At 44.3% G+C, this 25,634-nt stretch overlaps 1 protein-coding gene across 2 annotated transcripts in view; it reads left to right on the top strand.

Moving 5' to 3' along the window:
- abch1 (ATP-binding cassette, sub-family H, member 1) overlaps positions 1 to 25,634 on the top strand; it is a 124,373-nt gene that overhangs the window by 68,419 nt on the left and 30,320 nt on the right. For both annotated transcript variants that reach the window (XM_060933418.1, XM_060933419.1), the window contains exons 11-14: positions 9,096 to 9,196; positions 11,459 to 11,529; positions 11,631 to 11,680; positions 18,373 to 18,429. In XM_060933418.1, coding sequence (XP_060789401.1) covers positions 9,096 to 9,196; positions 11,459 to 11,529; positions 11,631 to 11,680; positions 18,373 to 18,429 — 279 coding nt within the window. The remainder of the gene's footprint in view (positions 1 to 9,095; positions 9,197 to 11,458; positions 11,530 to 11,630; positions 11,681 to 18,372; positions 18,430 to 25,634) is intronic.

The raw sequence follows: 25,634 nt of genomic DNA on the forward strand, positions 1-25,634 counted from the left end.
CCTGGACAAGTCGCCAGGTTATCACAGGGCTGACACAGAGACAAACAACCATTCACACTCACATTCACACCTACAGTCAATTTAGAGCCACCAGTTAACCTAACCTGCATGTCTTTGGGGGAAACCGGAGCACCTGGAGGAAACCCACACAGACACGGGGAGAACATGCAAACTCCACACAGAAAGGCCCTTGCCAGCCGCTGGGCTTAAACCCAGGACCTTCTTGCTGAGAGGTGACAGTGCTAACCACGACACCACCGTGCCACCTGATCTCATGGCCATACAGTAAATATAGCATATATATATGTTATCAATTATACTCGCCTCATCCCTTGCAAGCATCACCAAGCTGTGAGCAGCATCAGGGCTTGGAGTATTTTGGTTACCAATTTTTTTTACTGTGTTTTGTTCAAAATACAGTGCAGGAACAATATCTACAGTATTTTCAAAATGGTAAGTAAGCACTTGCTCATGAATTGTCTTAGAAGCATTATTTACTGTAGTACTAATGAGTTTCACAAGTGTAGTGTAAAGACTGTAAAATAAAAAATTAAATAAAAAAATTAAGTGAATAGCAGAAGTTTGACCAATTATACTTTTAACTCTTACTCTTGGTTTTCACAAAGGAGCTGATTTATTCCCACATGGGACTTTTGTAATTGCAAACTGAGCGGCTCGCTCAAAAGATTCCAACGTTGTCTTCGCTGTCTTCTCGAGTTTTTGTTGAATGGCTGGAATTCTTGGCGTAAATATCTGCCAGAAAGCATACAAAACCTTTCATTTGGCCTTTCAGAATGACCAAACAAAAGCTGTGATAATCAAAAGGTAATTTTTTTAAAATAAACACCACTTATTTGATATCGAATCAGTAGCCTTGGCGAACCATGAGGTGAATTTCGTTTATCTTTTTGTCCACCGATTCTATTTCCTTCACTCCAGACCGCCAGGGCGGTGCTGAAAGCACTAGTGGAAGGATCTTTGCATCTGCGCGTTTCGAGAATCGTATACAAAAGTTGTCATCTCATGACGTATGATGTGCCTGCCTATATAAGGCAACATCCCACGTCATTTGGCCTCTCTTCTTTTTTCTCGCGTTGGAATTGCATCTCTTCTATTGGAATTCTGTGTGTGTTATCAGTTAACTGTGGGAATACCTGCGACAATCTACAGTGCAGCTCGTGACTGAAGAGGACTTCAGTGGGACTTGACTCCACGTGAGCTGTTTGGTCGCTAAAGTAACTTGGTTAACATTATTTTGAGGTTGTTTTATGCATCGATAATCACTGAATCTTGGATGCCAAGTTTTCAGGGATGGCTATTATATCGGTCTTGTCACAAACTGTTTGGTTGCCGGCAGGTTTGTCAGTGTTGAGTGAGTTAGCGAATTGGTTGCCAATAACGTTAACGTGTACTTACAACGTGAGCATCGGTTTTCTGTTTGCTAGTAAATCATTGTCTGTAGCGGTAAAGTTGCACTTGCGAACTCGCTAGCCTTGGTTGCCAGGCTAGCAAGCAGCGCTACACCTTGCTTCTTTTCTAAAAAAAAACATGGGTGAGTAGACACTGAGATGGATTCAGTGAGGTGTTCCACTTGCCCCAACCTAATGGAGGTGCTGGATGCACATGATCACTGCGCGGAGTGCCTTGGCATGCAACATCTAAGGGAGGCAATGTCTGATCCATGCCCTTCCTGTGCGTTAATGCCGCTTACTGTTAGACAGGCGCGGTTGGCTGGTATGGAACGTGCGTCTAGCAGTTTTCTGCTCTCGGATTCTCAGACACAGCGTAAGCATAGGCTTTCACCACCAGTGCATGCAGTCCTTCCCTTCCCCGCGCCATGTGGCGCATCGGGCGGCGCCGATCTCCGTTTCTAGTGCATGCAAAACAGCACAAAAAAATCTAGGTCTTCTGAGTTGGAGCGTAAAGTGGAACTGCTCTCATCTACAGTGGAGCGTCTGCTGCCTCTGCTTGCAAGGCCCCCCCCACAGCAGGGGCACAGGTAGGTACTGTAGAGGAACAGCCTGCACTGCCTGCCTCCTTGTCACCCGTTGGCTCATGTTCTCAGCCACCTGACCAAGAGGAAGTGATGTCTGTGGCTGCCTCAGACACCTTTTTCAGTCAGCCTTCTTCCTCGGCGCAGCCACCAAGCGAAGTCCTGCCAGGTGTTGAGCCCCGTGATTCGGGCAGTGATGTTACCTCTGGGCGATCTGGGGAGTCTGCCTCAGTGGTGGGTTCGGTGGAGGCCACACTGAAGGCTTTGCTTGCACGTTTGCAGTTGGACACCCCGGCGCCTCCTACCGGACCTGAGAACATGTTCCTGCGCCGTGTTCAGCGTGCCTCTCTGGTAATTCCACAGTGTCATGACTTTACTTCTGTGGTGGCCTCTGCCCTGGAGGCTGCTATGAAACCTGCCCGTCCAGACCAGATGTCTCGCATGCTTGCGGCGATGCAGGACCCCGGTGCTGTTAGCTTGGGTAGCATGCCAGTAGTCGAATCAAGTGTTGCTTCGCTCATTGTGTCTCCCGATGAAGCACTTCGGGAGCAGGTGCGTTGCCCTAACGCTGAGTGCTGCCGCACAGACAAGCTACTTTCTCGTGCTTACAACTCTACTGCCTTTCTTGGCAGGGTGTCTGACTCACTGGCACACTTGCTTGTTATGCTGCACTCAACACATCATCGGCAGACCCACTGGCGGCTGATGTACTGGAACTTGCACTGCAGGCTATGGGTGTCATTGCCAACCAGTGTGGCACTACCTTGGGCACCTTGCTGCAAGCCCATCGACAAGTGTGGCTGGCTCAATCGTCTCTGCCAGAAGTATGCAGGAACAACCTGAGGCACCTCCCACTGGCACCTGAACAGGTCTTTGGGCCAGCAGCACAAGAGGCCCTTGACAGACGTGTGTCTGTTACAGAGTCTCGCTCCTGTCATGTGGGCGTAACACCCACCTTCAGAACTCCGCCAAACCCTTCTGCCTCACGCTTTAGGCATGTGGCCCCGAGAGCTGCACAAAGGTCTCCCCATCAACCCCAGCAGCAGGCCCCCAATCCCCCACCTCCCTCATCTCCCTCGGCCAGGCAGGGTGGCGCTCAGCCACACGTGAGTTTTCGCCCTTTTCGACAGACGGGTCCTCCCCGCCGTCATCGCCCCCCCATCCCTTCCGAAAAATGTAGACAAGACCACTGACAGGTCAGGGCCAGTGGCAGGAGTTTTTACAGGCAGCCAGCTAGCACGTTGGCGCGAAATAACAACCAACCAATGGCTACTCACAACCCTCTCAGAAGGGTACCGCCTGCAGTTCCCCCGCCGGCCACCAATGCATTTGGGTGTGAGGCAGACAGTTATAACCAATCCAAGACAGGCAGAAGCCTTGTCGAGAGAAGTTCAGTTGTTACTACAAAAAGGAGCCATAGAGATGGTCAACCCCATTGTTCACCCAGGGGGTTTCTTTTCAGTTTATTTTCTCGTTCCAAAGAAAGACGGCGGGTTCAGGCCGATTTTTTGATTTAAGAAGGTTAAACCGTTTCTTGAAGCTGCTTCCTTTTCGAATGCTACAAACAACAGATGTACTGCAAGCAGTCACAAACCAGGACTGGTTTGTGACCGTAGATCTCGAGGACGCCTACTGTATTTTCACATACCCATTGCCGCGGACCACAGGCGCTTCCTTCGTTTTTCGTTCATGGGAAAGATTTTTCAGTTCAGAGTTCTCCCCTTTGGACTTTCTCTGGCACCAAGGGTGTTCTCGAAATGTGTCCAAGTAGCACTAGAACCCCTTCAGAAGGAGGGCATAAGAGTGCTCCCTTACTTGGACGACTGGCTTCTTTGTGTGGCATTGCCCGAACAGGCCAGGGAACAATGCTCACCAGTTGCTACTACACATTACGGCTCTGGGGTTCAGGGTGAACCAGAGGAAGTGCAAACTGGTCCCAGTCAAGGCAACACATTTCATCGGCCTTGCCCTGGATTCGAACACTATGCTGGCCAGTCCCACGCCAGACAGAATAAGTTCAATTCTCACTGGAGTGAACCACCTTCATGTCGGGGGAATTCAGCGTTATGTTTCTCTCCTTCAGCTGTTGGGGAAACTCACAGCGGCCTCAGTAGTCATTCCTCTGGGTCTTCTGTGGCTAAGGGCTTTTCAGAGATGGCTTCTTCAACTGTGTCTGTGTCCAGTGCGAGACAGACATATGAGGGTGAGAATAACACGCCATTGCATGCTCACGCTAAGACCTTGGTCCCAGGCACACTTTCTCACTCGTGGAGTTCCACTTGGTCCCCCACCGGGACGGTGGGAGGTTATCCGGACAGATGCTTCCGTCATGGGTTGGGGTGGAGTCTGGCGTTGGCAAGGTGTGAACGGCACCTGGCCTGCTCCGTGGCACACGTCCCACATCAACACACTGGAGTTGATGGCGGTGTTTCTGACGTTGCGCCACTTTCAGGAAGTGCTACGGGGCAAACATGTATTGGTACGTACAGACAATGTGGCAACTGTTTTCTATATCAATCATCAGGGGAGCACAAGGTCTGTAGCTGCGCTTCAGGTGGCTCACAGTCTCCTAGTATGGGCTCAGGACAACCTCCTTTCCATAAGAGCATCTTATCTACCTGGACGCCTAAACAGTGTGGCAGATGCTCTGTCACGCGGCAAGGTGTCTCAAGGGGATTGGAAACTGCATCCAGACACAGTGGAACAGATCTGGAAAACCTATGGGAGAGCAACTGTGGACCTGTTTGCGAGCAGTCAGACAACTCATTGTCCAACATGGTTTTCCCTGGGAGAAGAAACGGCAGCGTTGGGCCAGGATGCTCTGGCCCACGACTGGCCGAGGGCCATCCTTTATGCCTTTCCCCCTCTATCACTGTTGTGGAGGACTCTCTGCCGTGTGTACGATCACAGTCACCATGTGCTATTGATAGCTCCTCATTGGCCATCCAGGCCATGGTTCCAGCTCCTGCTGTCACTACTAGTGGGACCCCCTTGTCAACTGCCCAGCAGGCCCAACTTGCTGATGCAGATGGAGGGCAGGATTCAACACCCATGTCCCGAACGCCTGAAGCTCTGGGTGTGGCCCTTGGGGCCCCATGGCTACTACTGGAGTGTTCAGAAGGGACCAGGAACACTGTGGTGAATGCACGTGCAGGATCTACCCAACGCTTGTATGCAGGCAAGTGGAAGGTATTCTGTGATTGGTGTGCGGAACGCAACATCGACCCCTTAAGCTGCTCTGTTCCACAGACTTTAGATTTCCTGCAGCACCTTTTAGAGCTTGGCAGGGCTGCATCTACACTTAAGGTGTATGTTGCAGCACTAACAGCCCACCGTTCAGAGGTTGGAGGTGTTTCACTTGGGTCCCACCAGCTGGTGGTAGCCTTTTTGAGAGGGGCATTTTGTCTTAATCCTCCTCATTTTGTGCGGAGTCTGTCATGGGATCTGAACACTGTGCTCGAATCCCTTTGCTTGCCTCCTTATGAGCCCCTGTCAGCAGCTGACATTAAGTGGCTATCTGTTAAAACGGCTTTTCTCCTTGCCATCACAACAGCCCGGCGTGTGAGTGAGCTACATGCCCTCTCAGTGAGTACTGTTTGTCTTCATTGAGGCCCTATGTTTGACAGTGTTTCATTGTGGCCTAACCCAGCTTTCCTCCCGAAAGTCTTATCTCCCCAGTTTAGCAACCAGCCGATTTTGTTGACTGCTATACCGGCGGACAGGACGGACTTACGTGCAGAGTTGTGCCCTGTCAGGGCTCTGAGGTTTTATTTTGATAGGACGGCAGCCTTTCGTACGACAGACCAATTGTTTGTTTGTTTTGGTGGTGCTCCGAGAGGAAGACCTCTGTCCAAGCAGCGGCTCTCCCGTTGGGTTATGGAGGCAATCACCCATGCCTATGTATCTATGGGACGTACTGTGCCCTCTCCTGTCCGCTGCCATTCGACGCGTGCTCAGGCAACATCATGGGCAGCTCTCCGGGGCGTACCACTCTCTGACATTTGTGCTGCTGCAACTTGGTCCAATACATGTGCATTTGCCCAGTACTACAGGCTAAATGTTGTGACCATGCCATTGCTGTGTGCAGCTGTTCTTCCAGAAGGTGGTGATGCTCTTCTGAATTCCTCGTGACTGGGTTGGTATTCGTCTTCCACTAGTGCTTTCAGCACCGCCCTGGCGGTCTGGAGTGAAGGAAATAGAACGCTGGTTACGAATGTAACCGTGGTTCTATGACTAAGTGGAAGACCGCCAGGGTCTCTGGTCACTCGGATTGCGCAAGAATGATCTTGAGGCCAAATGACGTGGGATGTTGCCTTATATAGGCAGGCGTGTCATACGTCATGAGATGACAACTTTTGTATGCGATTCTCGAAACGCGCGGATGCAAAGATCCTTCCACTAATGCTTTCAGCACTGCCCTGGCGGTCTTCCACTTAGTCATAGAACCACGGTTACATTCGTAACCAGCGTTATCTTCTGATACTACGAAGTTATAACTAGGTTTCTCTTATTTCGTTTCTGGTTCTGATTGGTTCTGAAGTTTATCAAGAAGTAGAACGGGTAATTGAACTTGATCAGGATAAGTGCTGATTGGTTATGAAGTTTCACTATTGTTACGCTCATTCTTACATTCTTACAACACAATGACATAGTCGTTCTTGTGTACCTTTGATAACGCGAGATCAACTGTTTGTATCGCGAGATCACGATTCGCCATTCTGGTGATTGTGATGTGCATGCTCATGCGCTACTGTTACACTCATTCTTACATTCTTACAACACAATGACATATGCCGCTTTTCCACTACAAACGCGGCTGAGCCGTGCCGTGCTGAGTCGAGCTGAGTGGGGCTATTGAAGTTGCATTTCGACTACAACCGCGCTGAACCGTGCTGGCTGGAAGTGGGTGGACACATTGGGTGGAGTTAGCGAAAGTGGGTGGACGTCACGTGATGTCGTTAAGCAGCGCAAACAGTGACATCAGTGACAGTGGCGGAACAAGTCAGAGCCGGGCCGGGGGCGGGGCAAATGACCGGGCCCTTTATTAAAGCTTATCATAACATCATTTTAGGTTACAAAATGTCCGCAACTGCGGTGTTTACCAATTTCAACACTACCGGGTGCAACTATGTTATTTAGTAGTACATCAAGTCCTTCAAACGAACATGTAACTCAGAAACAAAAAACATTAGGATACTGTACATGGCTCATAATAAAACATCAATAGCCTATACTGCGCACATTATTTGAAGGGCATACGAATGAGCGCTCAGAGGTTGCAACGGTGACAGGAAGAGTCAGAAATAAAAGGAGGGCGGTGCAAACCTCACTGAATGCACTGTGTTTACCAATTTCAACACTCCGGGGTGCAACTATGTTATTTTGTACATTAAGTCCTTCAAACGAACATGTAACTCAAACAAAAAAACATTCGGCGACATACTGTACATGGCTCATAATAAAACATCAATAGCCTACTGCGCGCATTATTTGAAGGGCATACGACGAGCCTTGCGCTCCGCGAACTCGTCCACGATGCTCTGTATGTCACTGATTCAGTGAGCTTTTAAGCGGTAGTCTCACGACCCGAATAGTAAACAATAAACATGGAGGACATGGAGTCGTTAGTGTTGCTGGTCTTGGTGCTGTGGCTTGTTGTCACCGACAACGCCAACAGATACTGGCAAGAGCGTATAGATGAGGTGAGGCGCATAAGGCTTCAGAAATTCTCGTAATTCATAATTATTCTTCTTCCGGGTTTGCGGTGTTTACAGATCCCAGCGCGCTCGCGGGGCGTGTGTGGGCATGTGAGGACACTCCTCCTCACCAATCAGTGCACAGGGGAGTGTCTGCTCACGCCCCCAGCCTCAGTCGGCTCGGCTTGGCTCGCTTCAGCCCCACTCCAAAACCGTGCGAGTTTTAGGGGCTAAGCAGGGCTGAAACGAGCTGAGTCGTGCTGGTTTTTGGTAGTCGAAACGTGAGCCGTGTCGGGCTGAAGTGAGCTGAAGCGAGCTGAAGTGAGCTGAAAAAGGGTAGTGGAAAAGGGCCAATAGTGGCTTCACCTCTACGAGGCAGTCGCTACAAAAACTTGGTAAAGAGTGGTAGGTAAGTTTATGCAGTGGTGGAGGAGGAGAAGTGTTCATGAAACAGAAAGGTTTTGAGATGAGATTTGAAGAAAGGAAGGGAAGAGCAGTCACGGAGGGGTTGAGGGAGGGAATTCCAGAGCTTGGGGGCCATGACGCTGAAGGCCCTGACACCCAGGGTAGAGAGTCTTGGTGCAAGGGGGCAGCAAGGAGATTATGGCTAGAAGATTTGACAGAGCAGGATGGAGTATAAGGGGTCAGAAGGTCACAGATGTAAGGAGGAGCAAGGTTATGGAGGGCTTTGAAGGTGAGTAGTAGGATTTTATACTTAACTCGGAATTAATATATGGAATTACTGTTGTAACCAGGAGATAAACAGTAGATTTGGAATTGATCCAGACAGAGTTAAGGTCATGGGGGCGGTACGGTGGTGTAGTGGCTAGGATTGTTGCCTCACAGCAAGAAGGTTCTGGATTGAAGCCCAGTGGCCGACAGGGGCCTTTCTATGTGGAGTTTGCATGTTCTCCTCATGTCTGTGTGGTTTCCTCTGGGTGCTCTGGTTTCCTCCACAGTCCAAAGACATACAGTTAGGCTACTCTAAATTGCCCATAGGTGTGAATGGTTGTTTTCCAAGCCCAGAAATGGGAGGGTTGCAGCAGGAAGGGCAAAATTATGCTCCAATTAATATGACGTGCATCAGTAGGGTCCACATGGACCCTGACCTGGCAACGGTGCTGGACAAGGAAGAAGAGAGTTAAGGTCACAGCAAGGATAACTGTCTGAAATAGATTTTCTTCAATAGCTTACTTCCTCCTTGAAGTATATCGTAAGGGTATTTCTGGCATACAAATTAGTAACAAGAAATATTAGACTTGTTGCTAGTGTAGATATCTCTGTCAGTACCATTGGCGTCATGTTCTACTTGCTGAAACTGACTGGTGTGTTTGACCAGAAGTTGGACATTTCCTTGGTCTTTCTTTGTTGGGACATAGTCTAAAATTATACTCTCATCCCTCCAGGTGAACGTCTCCCATTCTGCGGCTTTTGAAGGCATCCGTAACGGGGAGTACTGGGGCATCATCGAGTTTGGAGAGAATTTCACCAGTTACCTGACCAGGAGGTGAGGATTTCAAGAAAACCTTACACGCCATCCAACTCCAAACCAATGTGTCAAGTGTTGTATAAAAAGGTATAAATCATATCTAGACATACAGTAACAGGTCACTTAGGATTAATTTCAACTGATATTAGCCTGAAATTCTTAAATGATATAATCATCTGACGTATGACTGGCATTAAGGCAAAATTGACATAAATGCTAGCATTGTTGATTGTAAATGGAAGCCTCTAGATATCAGTTAGCATTGTGAAAATAAAACTAACAGTTGCTCAGTGTGTAAAGTCCTAGAAAGTAGTTAGTTATGAAATCAAATCCAAGAACTTTGGAAAACAATGCTGGCTCAGACGCACAAGCTTTGTGCTTGATGTGGATTCTGAAGTCACTTTGGATCAAAGAATCAGCCAAATATGCACATGTAAATGAAATGAAAAAAATTAGTTTTAAGTTTGCATTCTTCAAGGGCCTTGTTGGTATTTATGGTCCAACAGCAACAAATAATTTGCCGTAGACATTTGAAAATACGTAATAGCTGATGTTTAAATGCTATTATCTCACATTTTACCTGCGCAAGGCATTTTACTAATGTTCTAAAAATACTTGAAAACTCACACAAACAGAGTCAGGTGATGATGACTGTAGCACAGAGGGGAGAGAGAGAGAGAGAGAGAGGGGGGGGGGGGGGGGGGTAATGGTTGGGAGAGGCTGCATAGCTTCTTGGTTGAATCAGTGTAAGAGAGGAAAAGCAGGTCAGTCCAGTCTCTCCTCTCTCTCTTTCTCTGTCTTTCGTATTGTAAATCCCTTAAAAAATGTATCCCCTGTTTGGTGTCTGAAGTTTGCTTCTTTATTACCTCTGTCAACTGTGTTGGAGGAGGTTATGTTTTCGCTTACATTTGTTTGTTTGTTCCCAATGTAACTCAAAAAGTACTGAACAGATATTGGTGAAATTTGGAAAAAAAGGTGAGCCGTGGGCCAAGGAACAATTGATTAGATTTTGATGCAAATCCAGACATATATGTTGATCCAGGATCCAGATATGTATGAGGATCCAGGATTTTTTTGTCTATTCCCAACATAACTCAAAGTAGTGAATGGATTTGGATAAACTTTGGTGTACAGCTTTAGTATTATCCTAGGGTCAAGTGATTTGATTTTGACATTGATAACATGTGGCTTGGTGGAGGTATATGTACTCTACCGAGTGCCCTTCTAGTTTTTCCACTGAAACTACAAGGGAAGCTAAGCCATTCATTTCAAGGAGAATTCATATGTTAGAAGCGATTCAGAAGCTAACCTACTGCCACTTTTTCATTTGTATGTGTAAACAGTCAGCGTCTTTTTTCAAACTGTATATGAACTCATTACCTCTGTCAACTTTGTTGGAGGAGGTTATGTTTTCGCTTCCGTTTGTTTGTTCCCAATGTAACTCAGAAAGTATTGAACATATTTTGGTGAAATTTGGAGGAAAGGTGGACCATGGGCCAAGGAACAATTGCTTAGATTTTGATGCAAATCCAGATATGTATGTGGATCCAGGGTCCAGATATGTATGCAGATCCAAGGTTTTTTTTGTCCATTCCCAATGTAACTCAAAAAGTAGTGAATGGATTTGGATGAAATTTGGTGGACAGCTTTAGTATTATCCTCAGGCCAAGTGATTTGTTTTTGATGTTGATAACATGTAGCTTGGTGGAGGTATGCTCTCTACCGAGTGCCCTTCTAGTTTGTTTATAAATTGTTTGCAGGTGGATTTACACACAAAATGTACTATTCATAAGAATACAGTTAACTATCCCATAAGAGCTCCTTATGTGAACCTCGATTGGCTTCAAATTGGAGGTCCTGATGAGTTACTGTGCTGAGTATGTTTGTGAGCGTGGCTAAATGTAAATCCAGTATACTGACTGGCCTTTATCAATGATTTTTGTAACTAACTCTGGCAAGAATTTTTAGTCCAGTGAAAACATGTATGCACAACATGACAAATGAGGCTCATTGTCATTCGAGGCATGTGTGTTGGCTTTGGCATGCATTTTACACAGTGCTAAACTGTTAGCTTCACTTAGGTCTTAGCAACATTTGCTAGATAGCTGCAATTTGAAACTGCAAAAGCAAAATTCAGATATGAAGTACGTCTTGAAGAAAATATATTAAGTTTATTTTTGACTCGTGTATTCCTCCAGGATTTTGGATTCTTTCAGCCCCTGATTAATCATGAATAATTTCCTGGGTGTCATTTTGAATAATTTGTTTGTGTGTGGACAGGATATTACAACCGAAAGTCTCCAGAGACATTGTCGAAGGGGGGTCCATCCACGTGTGGCTCGACTTGACCAGTGAGTTTGAGGTTCTGATTTGACGTCATCGTGTGATTTGACACAGATTTGAAAATATACTTGTGAATAATTTTATTTTGTGTGTATTTTCTTGTTTTTAGATCGACAGATAGGAATAATGCTACAAAAGAAGCTGCATGAAGCGTTTCAGGTACACCTAAGCCATAGTGCAGGCAAAACTGATTAGTGTACATCGCAATGTCATCATTCTGCCTTTATTCTTTTCTTTCTTCTGCTTCTTCTTCTTCTTATTTTTAAACTTGACGTTTCCATGATACATATCTGTAAAATGGATGGAATTTAGAATAATGATGATTGCCATAATTGTGACCACAGGGAGTCTGTAGATTAAGAAAGGTAGACAAGGAAATGGAAGAAAACCCAAAAATAGTCTTGTACACAGGATTTTTTTTTTTAAATAATGCTAAACGAATTCTGACCTGACATTTGGGTCATTCCATGTCAATTCACACAAATGCCCAAAACCTCCCCAGTGACACCTCTTCAATTTGCCTTATTTTTATTTTCTTAGTGCCTTATGATGTCAAATGAAAGAATCCAAAATTTTAGCTTCCTAGCTCGAACGTTTTTTGAGTTATGGCCCTTCAAAGTTTGGGTGCCACGCCCACTTTTGGGGTCCGGGAATTGCGCACTTAATTTGCAAGCATTTTTGGAGGCCCATATTTTTTGTTCTAAGGGGGATATAGACCTGTAAATTGCTATATCTATGTATTCTGGCCCTGTCTATCAGATTCTGCACCTAAAAATAGCACAGGTTTACTAACTTTAGAGATATTAACCCCTTAAAAGTGGATTTTTTAATGACACAATTTTTTTGACATTTTGGGGGTCTGTATCCCCCATCTCATCTCATTATCTCTAGCCGCTTTATCCTGTTCTACAGGGTCGCAGGCAAGCTGGAGCCTATCCCAGCTGACTACGGGCGAAAGGCGAGGTACACCCTGGACAAGTCGCCAGGTCATCACAGGGCTGACACATAGACAACCATTCACATTCACACCTACGGTCAATTTAGAGTCACCAGTTAACCTAACCTGCATGTCTTTGGACTGTGGGGGAAACCGGAGCACCCGGAGGAAACCCACGCGGACACGGGGAGAACATGCAAACTCCGCACAGAAAGGCCCTCGCCGGCCCCGGGGCTCGAACCCGGACCTTCTTGCTGTGAGGCGACAGTGCTAACCACTACACCACCATGCCGCCCGGGGTCTATATCTTGGAAAGTTTTTATGTTGATGGGGTTTCAACTGATTTATCATCATATTTGGGAACTCTACTGTGTACTTAGAGAGTTTCAGGGCACTCAGAGCTTTGGTGAGGGTACAGGAGGGCCCCAAATATGGCTTCGGGACAAAATTGCCATTTGGTACGCCCACATGATGACTGGAATGAACCTTTAGCCCTATCAACAGACACCTTTTATCAAACTTTTAAGCCAATAAAAACTGATTATCCAACTCCTTCAATATAAACTAAGCATATGTATATGGTACTGTTTTTGCATATTTTCTGAAAAATCCTAAGTCCAGAAAGTAGGTCAACTGTTGTTTTGACTGCCTATTCATGTTTAAGGTAGTAAAAGCACACCCATATAGTGATTTTAATCTATGGGAAGATATTTATACCCAATACCCCATTAGTTATATTGACAATTACAAGGGATAAACCCTTTCCCGGCTGTTTCACGATGCTGTTTTTTTTTACATTTGACACCTTTCCCTGTATCCAACCAAACTTTGACCACTATACACTTAATAGTTAAATGCATCTTTCAAACAGGAAAGGGAAAGATGCAAACAAGGGGATGATCCCAAGAAAAACATCCTGGTTGCTTTACTACATTTGTTCTGACATCCAATCTGGAAGTTAAACCTAGACTCATCAGGGTTTTGTTTTGTTTTTTTTAAGAAAAGGGGAAGGGGCCCCTAGCCACTCATGTGGGGAAAATTAGCATATCAATTAGTAAAAAGGGGAAATTATATATAAAGATTATTTTATTATAATCATTATAAACATGAAGGGGGCAAGGGTATTCATGAGGAACTCTATATATTTTTGATACATACCTTTCTTCTATACAATTGTTTTTAAAGTATTGATCATAAAGACATCTAAGTGTTAACAGTTTTATGCTATGTGTTCATTACTTACAATAATTGGTTGTTTCAATATCAAAGTCTTGAGCATATGACACAAACCCACTGGTATTTTCATGAACAGTTAGCATTAAAAAATCAAAGAGATATCTGTAAACAAATGTTTCACTTTTGTAACAGTTACTTTGTATACAAAGTAAAATTAATTTGTAACAAACTATGACATCACACAAAGGCTCCCAAGCTGAGTATTTGCTTGCTTATAAATATCTAAACTGAATTCACAGAAAAAAGAGGATTGTTTCAATAAGGTCATTGTAGGGAGGGGAAGGCACCAATATTTGGTGTCAGTTTGTCTCATCTCATTATCTCTAGCCGCTTTATCCTGTCCTACAGGGTCGCAGGCAAGCTGGAGACTATCCCAGCTGACTACGGGCGAAAGGCGGGGTACACCGTGGACAAGTCGCCAGGTCATCACAGGGCTGACACATAGACACAGACAACCATTCACACTCACATTCACACCTACGGTCAATTTAGAGTCACCAGTTAACCTAACCTGCATGTCTTTGGACTGTGGGGGAAACCGGAGCACCCGGAGGAAACCCACGCGGACACGGGGAGAACATGCAAACTCCGCACAGAAAGGCCCTCGCCGGCCACAGGGCTCGAACCCGGACCTTCTTGCTGTGAGGCGACAGCGCTAACCACTGGTGTCAGTTTGTTAACCAAAAAATCCCCTGCTCATGGAAGATGGAACAAAATACTTGCAAGATTGGTTTGTCACTAAATGATGACTGCCATAGAGTACATTCATGCTTAACTGTCAGTGTCAGTCAGCAAGCCTGGTTATGGTTTTATATTGAATTGAATCGTTTTGTATTGTGCCTACATGTATTTTACAGCAGTAAATGGCGTCCATGGGACCGACTAGTGGTAGCGTGTCCGCCTCTCGATTGGGAGATCGTGAGTTCTATTCATGGTCAGGTCATACCAAAGACCATCATAAAAATGGTACCTACCGCCATCTGGCAAGGCACGCTGCAATACAGATGTGCATGGGGAGTTAAACTCTCGTGGTTACCAGAGGACTAGCCCCCCGCTGTAACCCTAGCTATGTAATAGGCGAGAGGCCGAGGGCTATGGAAACGGAGATCGGTGCCGCCCGATGCGCCACAGGGTTGGGCCTGGTTAGTACTTGAGTGGGAGACTGCCTAGGAATACCAGGTACTGTAAGGTGTGGGAAGGACTTTGACTTTTGAAATGGCGTCCATGCCTCATTAAAATTGTCTGATCTGATCACATGACTAATTTATTCTTAAGTAAGTGTAGTTTAAGTTACGTGTGTGTGTACAGTGTGCAAAGGGTTAATAAATGTAAACTGTCAGTTTATATATTCAAATGTGTTCAGTGATATTATCCTTGTTTTAATCTTATTATTTTATCATTTGAATGTGTTATAGTACCTTTTGATTTGAATTGGCAGTTAAAACAACAGTTGACCTACTTTCCGGACTTAGGATTTTTCAGAAAATATGCAAAAATAGTACCATATACAAATGTTTAGTTTATATTGAAGGAGTTGGATAATCAAAGTTTTTATTGGCTTAAAAGTTTGATAAAAGGTGTCTGTTGATAGACTTAAAGGTTCATTCCAGTCATCATGTGCCCACATGGCCAACTAATGGCCTGAAGTCGGGCGTACCAAATGGTAATTTTGTCCCGAAGCCATATTTGGGTCCCTCCTGTACCCCCACCAAAGCTCTGAGTGCCCTGAAACTCTCTAAGTACACAGTAGAGTTCCCAAATATGATGATAAATCAGTTTAAACCCTATCAGCACAAAAACTTTCCAAGATATGGACCCCTGAAATGTCAAAAAAAAAAATTGTGTCATTAAAAAAATCCACTTTTAAGGGGTTAATATCTCTAAAGTTAGTAAACCTGTGCTATTTTTAGGTGCAGAATCAGATAGACAGGGCCAGAATGCATAGATATAGCAATTTACAGGTCTATATTCCCCTTAGAACTAAAAATATGGGCCTCCAAAAATGCTTGCAAATTAAGTGTACAATTCCCGGACCCCAAAAGTGGGCGTGGCACCCAAACTTTGAAGGGCCAAAATTCAAAAACCGTTCCAGCTAGGAAGCTAAAATTTTGGATTCTTTCTTTTGACATCATAAGGCACTAAGAAAATAAATATCAGGCAAATTGAAGAGGTGTCACTGGGGAGGGTGTGTGAATTGACATGGAATGACCCTTTTACTGTAAACACTCTTGACCAATCCTGGCTACTCCTTCAGATCATTTTTTTATTTGATAATGATATTTGATAATTGGTTTATTTTCTAAAAAATGTATAAAAAAAATTAAGCTGTTTCTGAACCTTTGGGGCAGTACACAACATCCAGCACCTGAAGTGTGTATACAGCGCCCTCTGCTGGCTTGGTGGCCCTTAAGGGCTGCTTATACAGTAGGACTGTGAGCTACAAAAAGCTTTGTAAATAAATCATTTTACACTACAGCAACCTTGAACAAATATTTAACAGTTATTCCACGAAATCGAGTCGTACATGAGCCGATAGCCAATGAGGCGCATAGCACCGAGTTGGCTATAAGCCATGTACGATGAGATTGAGTGGAATAATTGTTTTATTCTACCCACATTCACTGGATTTTGAGAAACGCAGCATTTTTATTTTTACTTTTTGCAAACTTGATAAATAAAAAATGTATACAAAACGTCCGACAAAATAATTTCCGCTTAGAATGTAAACAAACCAGCGAAAAGACAGGAGCAATTTGTGAAAAATGCGATAATAATTATTTTTTAAAAAAAGCTCATTTTTTACCATCAAACACTTTCCATATTTTGTTGCTTTTTTTTTTGTATGTTTTGTTTTCAAGTAGAGTTTTTATTTCGTCCTCGGTTGGTTCAGCAACACGCTCCGCCATTTTGTTTTTCTCTACTCACAGTTTATGAGTATATCCTAGTAGTAGAGTAGCTCATCAGCACGTGCGAGTGCTCATATCCAGTGAATGTGGATAGAATAAAGGTTGCTAAAGAAGGCAGTGGCAGCTCAGTGGTTAAGTCGTTGGACTACAGATCAGAAGGATGTGAGTTCAAATCCTAGTGCTGTGAAGCAGCCACTGCTGGGCTCTTGGTCCTCATCTGCTCAGTGGCATCAGTGTAGCTTTCATTTTTGTATGTTGCTCTGGATAAAGGTGTAAAAATGAGAGTTAATCAGCGAATGAAGTAAATGTGTTGAGCAATGCCTGATACTTCCTTTGCCTGACCTTTCTTCATATCTGAGAACCTGCTCCTGACCATGTGAATGCAAAACACTACTCATTCCTAGCTACATGAAATATAAACCCTCACTAGGGCTACATCCACACGACAACGGCAACGAGATGTTATTTAAAAATATATCGCGTCCAAATGGGCAACGATCAGTAAAATATCAGGTCCATATGGCAACGCAACGCTTGCTGAAAACGATGCAATACACATGCCACACCTCTAGGGGCGCTGTAAGACGGTCCCTTCGGAGACACCAGAACAATAGAAGAAGTAAGGACGCATGCGCATAAACTATTATGCGCGAGACTTCATATTAGCCACAAAGTCAGGAAAATCTGTTCGTAAAATTACATTATAATGACCAAATACAATGAAAAGTATTTTTCCAGTCTCATCTGTGAAAGGTAATCCCATGTGATCTCGTTTGGACGGCAAACCTGTTGGTACAGTTAAACGCAGCTAATCTTTTTTCTCCGCTTTGACCTCTCCAATATGGCGGCGAGGATGACGTATGATTCTACGCGGAAGGCAGCGTCTTTAATGGTCCGGAATAAATTGAATGCTACACGTTGATGGATTAATTTGTTGTTTCTCACCTGTGAAAGGTAATCCCATGTGATCTCGTTTGGACGGTAAACCTGTTGGTACAGTTAAACGCAGCACATGAATCTTTATTCTCCGCTTTGACCTATCCAATATGGCGGCGAGGCTGACGTATGATTCTATGCGGAAGGCGGCGTCTTTAATGGTCCGGAATAAATTGATTGCTACACGTTGATGGATTAATTTGCTCTTCTACGCCCTTTTTGAGGAATGTATTATAGGACTTAAGCCAACATCTGAAGAGGTGAGATCGCTCCTTTTTTTCCCTATTTTTGCTGGCGGGATTGACTCTGCCCTAAGGGCTATTCTCTCTCTCTCTCTCTCTCTCTCTCTCTCTCACTTTGCACCATTACACAATAAATATTCACAGTGAAAATATTTTGTAAGCGCGTTTCATGAACCAAGTTATAGGATTTGTTGACAACTCGCATCGAGTTCGTTACACTTCTACCCGGCGTGAAGCACTCACAGTCATGTGGTTGTGACGTCATCGTAAACAAATCCGTTCTACTCATCCAGACGACTTCACAACAGCAACGTTGCCAGATCTTTCCACTCTGGAACCCGTTCTCAAAAAGATTGCGTTTTGGGCACCCAAAACGCCGGTGCCGTGTGGACGCCAGGCCTAAACGATAAGCAATTGTATCGGAGTCACCTGAATCCGTTGCCGTGTGGACAGGGCCTAGGTCTCCTGGGACCCCAGTCCTGTGAGATACTCACTTCTAGTACAGACTAGAAATGATAATTGTGGGTCTTTAATATGTTTAGTAAAAAGGCCTAGTCTGATATATATATGTGTGTGTGTGTGTTTCTGTTTCAGGCTTTCGTTGAAAGTAAGCTGGGCAGTCAGGCCTACCTAGTGTCTGTTCCAGTCAAGGTAAGATTGCTTCACTCTGTGTGTACTATGTGTTATCGATAGTGTCTTCTGGTGTTAAAGAGAAGACATGACATGTTTACAAGCCTGGATCTGACTGAAGTTTCCCACTTGCAAAGACAAAATAAATAGTAATCATGAATATCTGTATTTCGGTGAGTGTGTTATTGTGTGTATGTATAATAGTTTTATGCCAATGCTTACAATTCCCCTGTGCATTCACATTAAACGAGGCGAGCATCAAACCTCGCTCTGGCTGCCCAATGACTGATAATTTCGTGGACGCGCTGTGACGTAGATGAAACAGGCGGCTACAAGGTTGTTCTGAATGCTTCGTCTTGCAAAGTTTATTTAAAAGTGCCTCAAAGTAAACATGTCAACCGGAGTGTTATATCTTAATAAAAATCATTTTTTTAAAATGTTATAATTTTATAATTAATTTTTTATAATTTTTAAAAATTGGTTAACAATACCATTAGGGAGGCCTGGTAGACTTTTACTTTTTTTTTGTTACATTACAAAAAAGAAAATCCTGTATGCAAACAAGGATACATCATAAATAAAGAGGAAAGCCACCACCACAATTTCAGTTTCTCCTCCATGGTTAGCTACTTGGGAACAGTTTGAACGGAAACAAAATCTTTGAGGTTCTTTAGATTGGAGCACTTCGAAATGCCGTTGAACCACGTCATAGTTCATCACCATAAAGTTGCCAGAATCCTTCCTGCACCAGGATCTGGTCTTCCCAGGCAGTCTCCTGTCCCAGTACTAACCAGCTCTTGAGGTGCAGCGTCTATCTCCATTTCTATAGCCCTCCCCCTCTTGCCTATTATATAGCTAGGGTTACAGTGGGGGGGCCAGTCTTCTGGTAACCGCAAGAGTTTGACTCACTACTCACATCTGTATTGCAGTGTGCCTCACCAGATGGCAGTAGGTCAGCTACATATCAAAAGATATTGTTCAAGTAATACAGAATTCTGAAGACTAAGTACACCAGTACAGTATGGAAAATAACTCTAGCATGCTAACTACGTGGCTTGCTAACTATTTTGGCCCTTTTCCACTACCCTTTTTCAGCTCACTTCAGCTCGCTTCAGCCCGACACGGCTCGCGTTTCGACTACCTCAGAACAGCACGACTCAGCTCACTTCAGCCCTACTCAGCACCCAAAACTCGCACGGTTTTGGAGTAGGGCTGAAGCGAGCCAAACCGAGCCAAGTGGGGCTAGGGGCGTGAGGAGACACTCCCCTGTGCACTGATTGGTGAGGAGGAGTGTCCTCACATGCCCCGCGAGCACGCTGGGATCTGTAAACACCGTAAACCCGGAAGAAGAAGAATTACGAGAATTTCTGAAGCCTTATGCGACTCGCCTCATCTATACGCTCTTGCCAGTATCTGTTGGCGTTGTCGGTGACAACAAGCCACAGCACCAAGACCAGCAACACTAACGACTCCATGTCCTCCATGTTTATTGTTTACTATCCGGGTCGTGAGACTACCGCTTAAAAGCTCACTGATGTCACTGTTTGCGCCGCCTAACGACATCACGTGACGTCCACCCACTTTCACTAACTCCACCCAATGTGTCCACCCACTTCCAGCCAGCACGGTTCAGCGCGGTTGTAGTCGAAATGCAACTCCAACAGCCCCACTCAGCTCGACTCAGCCCAACTCAGCACGGCACGGCTCAGCCCAACTCAGCCGCGTTGGTAGTGGAAAAGCGGCATTTCATGTGCTAGCTAGCTCAAAGAATTAGCTAATTTAGTGGCTTCAGATAATTTTATCCACCTCTCCCCCCCATCACATCTCAAAGCCTTCATTCTGTAAAGTTTACAGGTTAAGCTGGTTTTATTTCTTGCTAAGAAATGGAGAACTAAAAAAAATCACGATCCATCAACAGCTCTGTATTACTACACTGCAAAAAAATTATATCGTAGCAAGTAGAAATACCATTTTTACAATGGTCTTTGGTATGACCCAACCACAAGTAGAACTCACCACCTACTGGTCAAGAGGCAAACATGCTAACCACTAGACCAGCTTACAGTCGAAGTTGCCTGAAGCTCAACTTTATCCTGAAGCCTCCACCACCCAAAACACGCCACCAACTATCCCACTGCCAAAAGACGCTGGATCACATAGAAAGGGAATGACTTCCAGTCATTTTAACACTCTCAGCATGTTTGGTGTGATCGTAAGGTTTGGCTCAACTTTCATGCATTCATAACACACAGCAAAATGAGAATTGTTAATCTCCGCAAATGAAAATATCTTGAATATTTTGAGTACAGTCCAAATTGATCAAGTATCAACAGCTGACCGGCGAAAGCTGGCTGTCCCAGCAACTTGCTACCAGGCTACATGGGTCCAAAGAAGATCCCCACTGCTGAGGAAGTCGATGACACATAAAAAATTCACTCGACTTCATAACTGAAGAAGTTTCTGCTGTCAGGCTGCAGCTGAAGAGCATGTTGGACTTGGTGGAGGAAGTGAAAACGCTGCGGATCCAGAATGTGGAGAAAGACAAGCGGATTGCCTACCTGGAAAGCCGAGTGGCCGACCTGGAGCAATACTCCAGAATGAATGACATTTTCGTCACCGGGCTCTAGGTAAAACCTCGGTCATACACTCGGGCGGTGAACGCTATCAACGGGGGGGAGCCCGGGGAGCTGGATGTGAGCTCCATGGACCAGCAGGTAGCTGCTTTCCTGCAGTCCAAGGGAATTCGCCTAGGCTGCGATAACATCGAGGCTTGCCACCCGCTACCAAGGAGGAACACCAGCGACAAGCAGACCATCATCATGAGGTTTGTCAGCAGGAAACATAAGACCACACTATTAAAGCAAGGGTACAAGTTAAAGAGATCCAACGTCTACATAAACGAGCATCTGACCAAACAAAATGCGGATATAGCCAGGAGTGCACGCGTCTTAAAGAAACAGAGGAAAATTCAGAACACTTGGACTACAAACTGTAAGGTGTTTATTAACCTAACGGTACACCTGAGGAGGCCAGAGTATTGGTTGTTAAAAACATCGAGGACCTGGAAAAGTATCAGTGACCATCATGAGTGGGACCATAAGCCACACATCTCAGAGGATTACGGAGCAGGATTTACTGGAACTAAAATCATTTGAGTACACTGATTACAAATCACAGGACTTGGAATATGATATAGACCCGGACAATAATTTCTTCTCTGCCATTAACAACAACTGCTATTATTACACTGACCAACAGTTCAATCGGAGCATTAAATCAGATGGCAAACTCTCAGTTATCCACTTCAATAGCAGAAGCATGTATGCAAATTTCAATCTCATCAAGGAATATCTACATCAGTTTTCGCATCCATTCAGCATCGTAGCAATATCTGAAACTTGGATACATAACGTCAAAGGCACACACTTTGAGCTGGAGGGCTATGAATTCTCATCTCATCTCATCATCTCTAGCCGCTTTATCCTTCTACAGGGTCGCAGGCAAGCTGGAGCCTATCCCAGCTGACTACAGGCGAAAGGCGGGGTACACCCTGGACAAGTCGCCAGGTCATCACAGGGCTGACACATAGACACAGACAACCATTCACACTCACATTCACACCTACGGTCAATTTAGAGTCACCAGTTAACCTAACCTGCATGTCTTTGGACTGTGGGGGAAACCAGAGCACCCGGAGGAAACCCACGCGGACACGGGGAGAACATGCAAACTCCACACAGAAAGGCCCTCGCCGGCCCCGGGGCTCGAACCCAGGACCTTCTTGCTGTGAGGCGACAGCGCTAACCACTACACCACCGTGCCGCCCGGCTATGAATTCAACTACATAAATAGACAAAACAAGAGTGGAGGGGGAGCGGCCATATTTGTGGATAGGGCCTTGAAATTCAGTGTGATGGAAAGTATATCAACAGTAATTGACAACACACTGGAATGCATAACAGTTGAAATTTGCAGAGAGAAACATAAACATGTAATTGTTAGTTGTGTGTATACAGTATATAGAGCTCCAGACTCTAGTATTGAGGTCTTCAACAACTGGATAGAGGAAATGTTTTCAAAAGTGAGTCACAAAACAGTCTTCATATGCGGAGACTTCAATATTGCCCTGCTCAATCCAAATAAACACAAAATGACAGACAATTTTATCAACACAATGTACAGTATGGCCTTATTCCCGAAAATTACTAGACCCAGCAGAATCACCTCACACGGAGCCACCCTCATGTACCCATTTTCCACCAAATCAGTTCCAGGGCTGGTTCAGGGCCAGTGCTGGTGCTGGTTCACAACTCGTTCAATTTGCGAGCCAGCTGAGAACCAGTTTGCTTTTCCATAGCTCGGGGTGCTAAGGGGAGCCACGTCATTACGTCGCTGTATATGTCAGTTACGTCGCTGTATACGTCAGTTACGTCACTGCGTTTTGCATAAACCTTGGCCCGAACATCAAAGCAACAACAACACGGAGAAGAAGAAGCAGCACCAACAACAACAGTAATAATAGATGACTTCGCATTTGTACAGCTGCTGCTTCTCGTCGCTTAAAATTGGTGACCTTTCGCGGTCTTGCTATTGTTGTTGGTCTTAACAACTCCGCCTCCCCCGCTGACGTAAGCGGTTCTTTCCTCTGGCCCAGCAGAGAGTTGGTGCTAGCCTGGAATCGATTTTTCTGGCCCCAGAGCCAGTTCTTTGTCAGTGGAAACAGAAAACCCGGTTCCAAACTAAGCACTGGCCCCGAACCAGCCCTGGAACTGCTTTGATGGAAAAGGGGCAATAGACAATATATTCACTAACAGTTTTAATGACAATTTAATAAGTGGACCATTGATAAATGATATCAGTGATCATTTACCAGTTTTCACAGTTTATGAAACAAAAATTGGGAATAATAAACCGGAAAACACAAAACTTTTCAGACGACTTAGATCAGAGGAATCAATGAACACTTTTAGGGTGTATTCAGACCAGGATAGTTCGATAGTTCACTTGCTTTGGTCCGAACCAATTTTTTTGTTTATTTTTTAATTTTGGTGTGGTTCGCTTTCACACTGTACATTTTAGTAAGCGGACCAAAATCTGTCAACAAAGCCACGCGCCCTGAGGTCGTTCAGCTATTGGTCAGAGACGACACGCGCACAAAGCGTTAAGTTCAAAAATAGTCATGGAGGCTTTCCGTGCTGTTATTCTTTTTAATGTCATCAAAGCTATATGTTTTTTCCAGTTTTTACTGTTTTCACAACTGTGCGATTACTATGCTGTTGTACAAGTAATTTATCAACAACGACGACAAAGGGCAAGGCGGCTACGGAGGATAGCGCTGATGAGCGCACATCATGTTGTGACAGTTCTGGCTCTTCACGCAATAGATGAATTTCTTTTTTGCGTCGCTAGTACCGCCACTTTTTGAAAGAATGTCCCTGATTTTAATGTAGGTCTGACGGAGTTTCTTCACTTTTAGCCGACATTATTCTGGGGAGCGCGTGAACCCCTTCTCCTTCATTTTTTCACTGAATACAGCAAACATGTCGGCATTTTTGTGTGTTCTCTCCAAAAGCTCAGATATGTGGACATCTGCCCATATATCCACAAGGGTGCGCGTTTCTTCCTCGGCCCACGTTTGCCCCCTACTCATTTTTTGTACTCGCCTACCACTGGTGACTGAACGACCCTTGACAACCGAAACAGTGTTTGCACTTTGCAGTAGAGTGTCAAGACTCTGTTTCCCATAATGCTCGACAAACGACGGAAGCTCCCGAGGTACAAAAAAGCAAAACTGTCGGATTAGGTCCGGTCTGTTTTCACACCTCCAAAAGATCCGCACCAGGGTTCCTTTGGTCCGGACCGAGTCCGACCTTGCAGCTCGGTCCCGGTCCGCTTGTTTGGTCCGGACCAGAGTTCGGTGGTTTGTATTCAGACCAACCCAAAAGGTCCGGACCAAGGGAAATTTGGTTCGTTTGGTCGTTTGGTCCGGACCAAACAACGTAGGTGTGAATACGCCCTTAGAAATGCCTTGCTGGCACAAAACTGGGATGAAACATACCGACTAAAAGACATAAATAAAGCATATGAGGAATTCTTGAGGATATTTACATCATTATATAATAAAAGTTGCCCAATTGTTCAATACAGTAAAAAAGTCAAACATACAGTATGTCCATGGATTACAAGGGGTTCACAAAATGCCTGTAAAAAGAAAAATACATTGTATAGAGAGTTCATAAAGCAGAAAACTAAAGAGGCAGAGGATAGATATAGAAAATATAAAAATAAATTAACTAATATTATAAGGGCTGCTAAGAAAGAATATTATAAGAAATTATTAAACAAAAACAGAAATAATATCAAAGGAATTTGGAGCACTTTGAACAGTATTATAAAAAATGGGTCAAGACATATAAATTATCCAAGGTACTTTCTTAATAATGACAAAGATGAATATAATATGGATGTGGTAGTTAATAGCTTCAACCATTACTTTGTAAATGTAGGACCAGTCTTAGCAGAACAAATCCCAGATCCAGGAACGTCTGTTGAAAATCTGGGCAATTTGATAGATAATAATCCTTTTTCAATGTTCCTTACAGCAGTGGAAGAAAAAGAAATTGTTGATATTGTTGGGAAATGTATGAACAAAAAAATCTACCGACTGTAATGACATTGACATGATGATATTGAAAAATGTTATTGATGGAATATCCAAACCATTCACATATATATGTAATTTGTCATTTCTAACCGGTACATTTCCAAACAGAATGAAAACAGCAAAAGTCATTCCTCTGTACAAATCTGAGAGCAAACACCACTTCACAAACTCCAGACCTGTCTCAATACTTCCGCAATTCTCCAAAAATTCTCGAAAAACTTTTCAATAACCGTTTGGATAAATTCATTGACAAACATAAACTACTCAGTGACAGTCAATATGGATTTAGAGCATATAGATCAACATCACTGCCTTTAATAGAATTAATTGCAGAAATCACCAATTCCATAGAGCAGAAAAAACATGCAGTTGGAATAGTCATTGATTTAAGGAAAGCATTTGACACAATAAATCACGACATATTAATAAAAAAAAACTGGAACGATATGGCATCAGGGGTTTAGTTTTAAACTGAGTTAAAAGCTACTTAAGTAACAGAAGACAGTTTGTGAAGCTGGGAGATTGTTCTTCCTCATGTTTGGACATAACTTGTGGTGTTCCC

The sequence above is a fragment of the Neoarius graeffei genome, chromosome 11 (assembly GCF_027579695.1).
Source record: "Neoarius graeffei isolate fNeoGra1 chromosome 11, fNeoGra1.pri, whole genome shotgun sequence".
NCBI lineage: Eukaryota > Metazoa > Chordata > Actinopteri > Siluriformes > Ariidae > Neoarius > Neoarius graeffei.